Consider the following 11,155-nt stretch of genomic DNA (forward strand, 5'->3'; position numbering starts at 1 on the left):
TTATCACATCTTATCACATCTCATACATCTCTTATCACATCCTATCACTTCCCATACGCATCTTATCACATCTTATCACATCTCATACACCTCTTATCACATCCTATCACTTTTCATACGCATCTTATCACATCTTATCACATCCTATCACATCTCATACACCTCTTATCACATCCTATCACTTCTCATACGCATCTTATCACATCTTATCACATCTCATATACCTCTTATCACATCCTATCACAAATTTTAAATATGATAAAGTAACACTTTTATAATAAAATATTTATCTTTTATGCATATCTCTATGCATGAAATTCAAATATGATAAAAGTAACACTTTTATAATAAAATATTCATCTTTTATGCATACCTCTATGCATGAATTTCAAATATGATAAAAGTAACACTTTTATAATAAAATATTCATCTTTTATGCATACCTCTATGCATGAAAATAAAAATGATAAAAGTAACATTTTTAATATAAAAATTTATCCTTTGTGCATACTTCTATGCAATAAAATAAAAATGATAAAAGTAACACTTTTGATATAAAAATTTATCCTTTATGCATACTTCTATGCATGATAAAAGTACCACTTTTGATATATTAAAAATATCAAAATACATCTTCTATGCATGAAAATGATACTTTAGAATATAGAAACCATAAGGATTATTCTTTTGGAATAATAAAAGATGAATTTTATTTCACTAACTTCTAAAAATTTCGCTATAACCTCCTTTGTATGGCTGACCATATTTCAAATTTTTAAGTCTTAAAACTAAATTAAAAGTACACCAAAGTATTAAAATTATCTTAAAGTAAGTATTTTTTCACTTAATTGAGATAAACATTATAAAAACTCAACATTAATCAATTTACCATTCACCTAGGATAGAGAATGGTTGGTTTTGTTAGAGAAGAGAGGGGAATGCCTTTTTGTAATGAGGCATAATATTTTTAGAGAAGACATAAAGCATAAAAACCATTTAAACCATAAGATAAGTGAAAAAAAGAGAAGACATAAAGCATAAAAACCATTTAAACCATAAGATAAGTGAAAAAAAAGAGAATCACCAACTTACTAAAGACCTTGATAGCTTTCCTTTGGCTTGATAGTTTGAGGGTTCAACTCTTGTTTGAACAAGAGTGGCCACCAATCTTTGGGAGAGAGAAATGTCAAAAAACTAGTGAATTATTAATGAATTCACAGTTCTTGGCTTGGGTGGAGTAGAGTAACAGTGCATAAAACACTATTATTTTTTTAACAAGGCTTCTATTTATAGGAAAAATTGAGCTCCTAACCAAACAAACTGATTCTAGAATTTTCCAAATCAGTTTGGTCAATTTTTTACTATTTTTAGGTCAGTTGAGCTAACTTTTTGTAACTAGACTTGAATTAGGAGAGAGGAGAGATAAAATATCTCAATTTTTGATGATTTAAAACTCAATTTGTACATGTGAAGTAGGCGCCTCATTAAAGGGGCTCCTCTTCCTTACATATGTGTCAAAAATAAAATTATTATACCCAAAATATCTCATATTTTAATATTGCTCATAGTTTCTTACTAATAAACCTTGTACATATTCAACTCTTCATCTTATGTGAGCATTGAAGAGACTCCCCTTCCTTACATATGTGTCAAAATGGAATCATTATACCCAAAATATCTCATATTTTTAATGTTACTCATAGTTTCTTACTAATAAATCTTGTACATATTCAACTCTTCATCTTATGTGAGCATTTACTCATTTTTGGGTATCTTCTTTTACAAAATTGGATTTATCTCCTCCCCACACATGGATTGATCTTATTGGCCCAAAGGAATCTTAATTGGACCATAATGCAAAAATTTCTGAAAATCTAGACCCTTAGGCTAAGGTCCTTTATACCCATTTCCAATTAATTCCAATTGCTCATTGGAAAGTTCTTTTTGAATTTCTGTTTTAGGAAAATTCATTTAAATAATATGAGAATTTTTTCTATCTAAAAATATTCAAAATCTGAATATTCTCTCTAAAAAATTTTCTCTCTCTAAGTTAAAACCGTCAGAAACAAGATCTTTTATATTTCTGAAGAGGGATGTAATTACACGGAAAGATACTGGACATCTTGAGAGGCTGGGGAGGAATCTTACAAGGAGAGCTCTCTAAGTGTGAGTTCCTAGATTTATCAATGCCTTCCGAAGCAAGGGAGTCTAGAGATGATTGACTCATTGAGCCGGACATGCCTGGACCGTCCAATGCCCAATCCTCAAAGCCATCCATAGATGATTTACTTTTTGTAGATCTAAATTTGAAAAGGGACAGGAAAGGCAAGAGCAAAATAGATCAGGGGGTTGAGAACCAATGGGAGTTTGTACATTCCAGTGGACAAAGGTCTTTCAGGATGACCCACTTCAAGAGATCTATAAGGACTCTTTAGAAGGATATTATGCCACAACTAAATTGCCAGAGCTAGATCTTCCTCTAGCACTTATGGTGGTAGTCGAGAAGCTTGCAGGATATAAGAACTGAATCGTTGATAAATGGGCCAATGAATACCGAACCTTAGATTGGAAGGAGATTCGTGAGCTCACGTGGAGAGGACAACCATTATTCATGGAAGTGCTCTCAACTAATACAGCTAAACCAAGAGAGACAGCCTTCCTTGGAGAAACTGTTGCTTCTCCCCTACGAGAGTTCACTAGAGAGGGACCATCAACATCAAAGTGGACCACTGCAAGTAGCCCAACTCTAGCACCAAGATATTATCCTACACCAAAAGTGCGACCACAGATTACACCACAACAACGTTTCTCTCACTATGACAATCAGAGGGTAGGGGAGCCAACTCGGCCTCCCATAAATGCACCTCCTGAAATGCGGGTACCAGGAGGTTTCATGCAAAGAGAGGGAAGTGTAGTTTTTGTGGTCCAATACCCAAATTTCAACCGACAATTACTCATCACTTGGGTATTGATTTCTAAAATTGATCATATGGCTAGGAAGCTCTTTATATGCTCTTTCCACTCATGTAACTAATTTCTTAATCCTTTACTTCATTGATGAAGAATTTCTCCCAAAGTTGCTAACTTTTAGGCGAATTTTGGTGTGTCTGGCAAGATGTCAAATGATAGCATAAACCAGATTGTCGCTGAGAAGCTTGATAAGAACAACTTCCATGCTTGGAGGTTCAGGTTGACAAGATAGATTGGTTGTGCAGACATTGTGTATGCTGCAAAAGGAGGTCAACAGTTGCCATTGAGTGTGTGTATGCACATTGAGGTCACTGGTTGTGACATTTGAGTGTACTACAGTACCACTGCAGAAAATACAGCAGTTTGTGCAGGACAAACCAAAGTGCTGTTTCTGGTAAATTTGTGTGTCTGGCAAGATGTCAAATGATGGCATAAACCAGATTGTCGCTGAGAAGCTTGATAAGAACAACTTCCATGCTTGGAGGTTCAGGTTGACAAATTTTCTGCTTGGGAAAAGGTTACTGGGACTACATAGAAGGTGAGCATGAAGAGGCATCGGAGATACCTGAGATCAATCCGACTGCTGCAGATGTGAAAGAGTTCAAGGATTGGAACCAAGGAGCCAGAAAAGTTATGTATTGGCTCTCTATCAGTATACAGGATACCATGATTGAGCACATACAGGATGCCAAGTCTCCCAAGGAGGCGTGGGACACCTTGGTAAAACTCTATGAAACGAATACCAAGGCACGAAAGATACAGTTGAAGAATGAACTTCATACTGTGGAGAAAAAGAGCATATCTGTGAATGCATATGCATTGAAGATCAAGGATATTATGGAATCCCTTGCATCTATTGGTGTTTCAGTAAATGATGATGATGATAAGGTGGAAGTCTATCTACGTGGTCTCAGGCCACAATACAAGGCGTTCAAGACGTCTATTCAGACTCGAAAATGTTGATTATAGAAGAGAAGACTTAGGTGAAGACCAACAGCCTTCACAAAATAAAAACAGTTCAGAGTAACAGGCCTTCTACACAAGTTCAGGAAGAGGACGAGGTAGAGGAGGCCGTGGACGCGACCAAGGAGGTAGCAACAGGTAATCAGAATTATGGCGAGCAGCAGATAACAACAATAGTCCCAGAATTCACAACAACAACACGCAAGTGGAAGAGGCCAATTCAGAGGCAGGGAGAGTCAAAGAGGTCGTGGAAATTGGCAAAGACAGTATAATGATACACGTGGATGCTTTTATTGTGGTAAGCCTGGACATGTGCAGGCAGATTGTTATAAGAAGCAGGCTGACATGCAAAATGGAAAATTGCAGCAAAATAACTATGCATCCTCGAGCAGAAACAATGAGGATAATGAAAGGTTGTTTGTTATGCAGCATGTTGTTAATGCCATGTCTGAAAATGTTGAAGCACCACATAAAGATGATGTATGGTACGTTGATTCAGGTGCTTCGAACCACATGACAAGTCATGGGGAGTGGTTCAAGGAGATAAAAAACCTTCAAAGACCAAGTTTTGTGAAAACAGGGGATGACACATGTGCCATTGTCTATGCAGGATGGCAAAGTGAAGTACCTTACAGATGTACTTCATGTTTCGAACATAACAAAGAATTTGGTTTCAGTTGGCCAGATGATTTGAGCAGGATTTGCAAGTTCGGTTTAACCTTGATAGTTGTTATGTTGAAGACTTTAAAGATAAGTGCAGATTGGTTGCAAAAGGCAACAGAGTGGGCAAAATGTTTACATTGAATGTAAACATGCCTGAAGTGACTGTTGCGATGTTTGCAAATGGTTCAGGAATTGTTACAGACACAGACATTTGGCATAAAAGAATTAGACATGTGAATGTGCAGAGAATGAAGTCTATGCAGACTAAAGGAATTGTGACAGGGCTGCCAAAGTTTAAAGTTGAAGGTATGCAGAGAATATGTGAAGCATGCTAATTTGAAAAGCAAACAAAGCATATATTTCCACGTAACAGAAATGTGAGCAAAAATGCACTAGATGTTGTGCATTCAAATGTATGGGGTCCTGCAAAGACCATGTCTATGGGAGGCTGCAGGTATTATGTGAGATTTATTGATGACCACACAAGAAAAGTGTGGGTATACTTCATGAAGGAGAAGAGTGAGGTATTCACTCATTTTCAGAATTTCAAAGTTATGGTTGAAAAGCAAACAGGAAAATATGTAAAGTACCTAAGGTCAGATGGAGGAGGAGAGTACTTCTCCAATGAGTTCTCTGAATTTTTGAAGAAGAATGGTATTCGGAGACAGTTTACATGCAAATACACTCCGCAGCAAAATGAAGTTGCTGAGCGGAAAAACAAGCACATTGCTAAGATTGCGCGAGCATTGATGGGAGAGAAGAATATATCGCATAGCTATTGGGCTAAGACTGTTTCTACAGCAGTTTACATCATGAATAGGACTCCAACTGCAGCCATACATGATGTAACCCCAGAGGAGAGGTTTACTGGCAAAAAACCTGATTTGTCTCATCTGAAAGTCTTTGGATGCTTTTTATATGTGCATGTGCCAGATGAGCTAAGAACTAAGCTGGATCCAAAAGCTGAAAAATGTGTGTTTATTGGATACTCCCTTGAGCAAAAGAAATACAGGTGTTATAACCCTGCTACACGTGAGTTGAGGGTAAGCATGGATGTTTTTTTTATGAGATGAGCAGCTGGTATACTGCTGGAAAAGAAGCTGTTGGGACTGATGTGAGTGGAAATGTGGTTGCAGAGAATGCAAGTCAGCAATCACAGTCTTTGAGTGGACCAGGAGAGTCCTCATCTAGTGGTTCAGCTGATAGACCATGGAGTGGCAGGCTGCGTCATAATACCTGTCCTGCAAATGTGATTAGTACATCACATAAAGGCAAAGAGAAAGTGGTTGAGCCCCTCAGCATGCCTGACATTTCTGCAAGGCATTCTCATGTTGATGGAGAGTCTAGTGGCTCAGAGACGAGCCTTGATGAGGATCTTGGGATACCAGCTATGAGAACACCTGGCTTAAAGAAGACTATGGAAGCCATGAATGCAAAGCGGCGAAAATCTGAGAGAGTGAAGAATCCTGTGCAGAGGTTTACCTATGATGGTTATGTGACACATCACTATGCATACATGGCAAAAGTTGTGCAGATTGTAGAGCCCACATGCATTGATGAGGCTGTTGAAAATGTGTGTTGGGAGAAGGCTATGGATGAGGAGATGGATGCACTATATGGAAATGAGACTTGGGATTTAGTGTAATTACCTGAAGGCAAGAAAGCCATTAGATGCAAAGTAAAACATAACAGTGATGGAAGCATAAGCAGTACAAGGCTAGATTGGTAGCCAAAGGATATGCGCAGACATATGGCATTGATTATGAGGAAACTTTCAGCCCAGTTGCCAAGATGGCAACAATGAGAGTTGTGATAACAGTGGCTGCGTCAAAGAAATGGTCTTTACATCGGATGGATGTAAAGAATGCATTCTTGCATGGGGATTTACAGGAAGAGGTGTATATGTTGCAGCCACCTGGTTATGAGGATGTGAGTCACCCCGAGCATGTTTGCAGGTTAAAGAAAGCCTTGTATGGCTTAAAACAAGCACCAAGAGCATGTCTGACAAGATTTCTGAATATCTTATCACTATTGGCTTTCATGTAGCCAATGCAGATTTCTCGCTGTATATGAGACACAGTGATAGAGGGGTTATGCTTGTTGTCATCTATATAGATGACCTAATCATTACAGGGGACCATGATGCAGAGATCTATCAATGGATATACAAGTTGTCATTTTCTGTGACAACATTAGCAGTATACAGTTGGCCAGGAACCCAGTTTTTCATGCTCGCACGAAGCATATAGAGATCCACTACCATTTTGTCAGAGAGAAGGTTTTAGCAGGAGACGTTAACCTTGTTTATGTCAGCACACAGGATCAGGTCGCTGACATCTTCACCAAAGCATTGAGTATAGAGAAGCTCCGCAGATTTAAGGCTTCGCTTGGTGTACATGAGATGGAGTTGAACTCGAGGGGAAGTGTTAAGATATCGAGCTCATCTAGTGAGGCGGTGGACACTGATGACCCGCCTGAGGGATAAGCCCCACACTTGCACCACTGGCATGGTTGGTGAGATCATGGGTGATATGCGGCCAGTGGGATAACAGGCTGTGTGACAGCCATTCTAGAGACTGGCATAGTTATAACGCCAGCTCATTTAGTTGGGTTCACACTATAGAGAACCCTTGTATGTATTTAGTTGAGTACCTTTTCATAGTGTGTACTCTTATCTTTGTATATGGTGTGTTGAGTGTTGTGTGAAGAAGAAGAAGATTTTCAGCCTCTCATCTTGTGTGTTCTCTTTTAGGGTTTTGTGAGTGTGTGTGCTTGCAAGAGCTCAAGCTCTCTTCTCCCCTGCATCTTTTCACTACAAGGGGCTCGCCCTCTACTTGTGCTTGACATTCTACTCAGATGTGTAATTCCACCTCTTGTTCAACCAGCCCACTAGCATCTCTGAACAGTGGGCGATAAAGGTATGCATGGGAGACGCATTTAGCATGTTTGGGTGCAAGGATCTAATATACCATTAGAGATCAACTTGGAGGACACTTGGACTATACTCTCTCCTCTTGACCCACATGGTAGGAGCAAGGCAGGTTTGACAAACATAACAGTCAATGATGGAATGAGACCTGGTTGGATTGACTCACCTTTCAAGACACAGAAGAAGCTGTGGCTCACAGCTGCTTTAATCTACAAACTTGTAAGTACCATATACATAAACATCATGACAAGAAAACTTTCATCTTTGAACACACAATTGCAGGGCACAACATGCAATGTTGCTCTACCTTCGATTCAAGTTTGATGACCATGTGAGGATATCATAAATCCATAAATTTTGGTATGTGGCTCATCTCCTCAGACCTGATGGTGGAACAATATGGCCAGTTCCCACTAATGCTATACATTAGACTCTTCGTATGGTTCAATTTCTTAATCCACCTTCATAAAGAGATCATTCAGCTAGCCATGCACATCAAACCCCCATGCTTTGCCAATGACCGTGTGTTGCATCCTCGGCATGGACTGGCTCAGCTACTGCAGAGTGAATTAATAATCTCATAAAAGCAGGGCCTGGGGCCTATATAAATGAGTGGGTGTTCAAATGACTGAATATTGCAATCTATGTGTGGGTCTGGATCATTAGGCGGATATAGGATTGCTGAACCCCCATGGTGGTTTCCAGGCATGGTTTCCTGGCACGACCAGTAGTCATCTTGGGGCAAGGTGGTCTGTAATCTGGAGGCCTCACACTTACGTGCATTCACCAGTCCTTATCCCTCCTATTCTTGGGGCTGATCCGGAGCAGTCGTGCCCATGGTTGGGTTGGTAAGTTGATCAACTGCTTTCATGTGTACTTTACACAATTGTGTGCATGTGTTTGGTGCTCTCGATGCAGGCTGATCTTTACACAATTGTGTGCATGTGTTTGGTGCTCTTGATGCAGGATGATCTCAGATTCCTACATGAGCATCACACTGTGATTGCCTGGCTGTTCATACGCTTGTATTTTCACTTTCATTGCCTCGATCATCTTCATCTCCTCCCACAGCTGAGCGTCAGCAAAGATATTGGCCATTAAAATATATGCAGCAGCATAGTTTTGGTTCAAAGTCACTGCACATTCAAAAGCATGCCTAGCGAGCTCGACATTACGCCACTTGTGACAAGCACCTAGCACAGTACCCCACATGACATGATCAGGTGGGATAGGAGACTCTTTCAACATAGTCACAGCCTCATTAAGTCGTCCTGCACGGCCAAGGAGATCAATCATGCAGTTGTAGTGCTCAATGGTCGGAGTGATACCAAACTCTTTGCGCATAGCTTCAAAGAACCTCTGTCCCTCGTCTACAAGACCTGCATGAGTGCATGCAATGAGAACACTTAGAAAAGTGTCTCCATCCAGCTGAATGCCTTCCTCCTCCATCCTCTCAAATAGCTCATAGACAAAATCACTCTCTCCTTGGCCAGCATAACCTGTGGTCAATGCAGTCCATGCTACACTGTCTCTTGCAGGCATGGCATCAAATACCTGCTGAGCATCATTCATGCTCCCAGATTTTGCATACATGTCAAGAAGAACAGTTGCAAGCCGGACTTCTACAGCCTTAAGCCCACCGAATCTAAGAAGTTGGGCATGGATTCTTTTCCCAGATGCTAGGGCAGATGTGTTCTTGCAAGCTTTCAAAACACCCAAAAATGTTGTACTGTTTGGTAACAGCCCTCGCTCTTGCATTTGTGCATAGATTCTTAAGGCCTTTTCAGTTTGGACTTGCTCAGCACAGCCCAGAAGCACTGCATTACAGGATGCTACATCCGGAGACAGGCCTTCCATTTGCATCTGTTGAAAACAATTCAGTGCTTCCTCACTGAGCTCACGTTCAGCATATCCGGTAATCAGAGCAGTCCATGACACAACATCACGAATTGGCAGCTCATTCAACACTTCCCATGCCTCCTCCATCAAACCACACTTTGCATAAAAATCCACCAAAGTGTTACAAACATAAAGATCACTCTCTAATGCCTCTCTGGCAATATCTGAATGTATTTCTCGGCCCCTGTCTAGTGCGCCTAAGTCTCTACACGCCTTCAAGCTACAAACAAGAGTAATAGCATTTGGATGCTCTCCCTCTACTTGCATCTGTCCTAGACAGTTCAGTGCTTCTTCACTGTGTCCACATTCGGCATACCCTGCAATTAGTGTTGTCCAGGAGAATACGTTATGAGCTGGCAGATTATCAAACACACTCCGTGCTTCTACCAGTGAGCTGCATTTAGCATACATGTCCACCAAAGCATTTCCCGTGAAGGAATCTCCTTCAAGACCCTTCTTGGCAATCTCAGAATGCATCTCGTGACCTTGGTTTATGTCTTCTATGTTTGCACAAGCTTTCAAACTGCAGGCATATGTGGCCGTATCAGGTGACAATCCTTCCAGTTGCATCTGTTCCAAGCACTTCAGTGCTTTCTCGCCAGGTCCGTGTTCGGCATACCCTGCAATCAGAGCAGTCCACGAAACAATGCTTCGAACCGAGAGTCCATCAAACACTTCCTGTGCTTTTGCTAGTGAGCCACACTTTGCATACATGTCCACCAATGTACTGCCAATGAAAAGATCTGTTTCAAGTCCCATCTCCCCAAGCTCAGTGTGAATATCCTGGCCTCTTTCTATCCATTGCAGCCTTGCACAAGCTTTCAGGAGGGCCACAAATGTGAACTTGCTAGGATGTATATCGTCCTCTCTCATTTCTTGGACCAAATCGAGGGCATGTTGTGATTCGCCACACTCTACATACCCTTGGATGAGACAAGTCCAAGTGAACTCGCTGCGGCGATACAATCTGTTGAAAGCATGCTGGGCATGGGCCATGCACCCACATTCCATAAACAATGAAACAAGGTGGCTCTGAAGAACTGCATGGGTGTCCATGCCATGGCTACAAACGTGCACATGGACAAGCTTGGCGTAGGCCAAGCTTCTCTTTTTCCTGCACTTTTGAATTGTGTAGAGATAGCTATCCAAAGGTGGCCATTCAGCCATTTGTTCCAAAACAGAAAAGGCCTCCTCTATGTCCCAATTCATGTTTTCTGCCGATTTGAATGCATTGGGTTGTACGGCGTACCTGTGACATGGGCGCCCAGAAAACCTTGGCGCCCCTGAGAAGACAAGCTCTGGCCTGGCCTGGGCATCATAGCTTTTTGCTATGCTCATTGCGATGCTTCTGAAACCCTCATCGCCAATAGAAATTTCCAGTACGCCTTCCAGTTTCGTTGCTGTTGCCTGAAAAATCCCACAGTGAAAAAATATCGAGGCGTACGCGATCAAGTGTACAGGTGAAGAGTCAAATGGAAGAAGATCCTGGCCTGTGCACCCTAGCTCACCTTCGCCATCTGTCCAGTTGCACACTCACCTGCGCACAATCTGCCCCATCCTGTATGGTGCCCAGGCCATAGTTGAATGTTGAATGTTGCGACCTGCAAACGAAAGACCTACCCTTCAGATTTCTCAGTGGTCTTGAATAAAAAGTTTTAGTTAGCATCAGTAAATTATCAATTACATTAACCCACAATCTCTAACATGTGAAGACTAAAACAATTAGTATTA

The 11,155-nt window shown here is 41.0% G+C and overlaps 1 protein-coding gene across 1 annotated transcript; it reads right to left on the bottom strand.

Moving 5' to 3' along the window:
- Nucleotides 1-7,698: 7,698 nt before the first annotated feature.
- Nucleotides 7,699-11,035, bottom strand: LOC147623897 (pentatricopeptide repeat-containing protein At3g16610-like). Its single transcript, XM_086820528.1, has 2 exons — nucleotides 10,933-11,035; nucleotides 7,699-10,831 (listed from the first exon to the last, which is right to left on the bottom strand). Exons 1-2 carry the CDS (start codon nucleotides 10,939-10,941, stop codon nucleotides 8,507-8,509), a joined length of 2,334 nt encoding a protein of 777 aa, XP_086676654.1. The 5' UTR covers nucleotides 10,942-11,035; the 3' UTR covers nucleotides 7,699-8,506.
- Nucleotides 11,036-11,155: the final 120 nt, after the last annotated feature.

The sequence above is a fragment of the Cibotium barometz genome, chromosome 26, assembly GCF_041138505.1.
Source record: "Cibotium barometz isolate CiBa-2024 chromosome 26, ASM4113850v1, whole genome shotgun sequence".
NCBI lineage: Eukaryota > Viridiplantae > Streptophyta > Polypodiopsida > Cyatheales > Cibotiaceae > Cibotium > Cibotium barometz.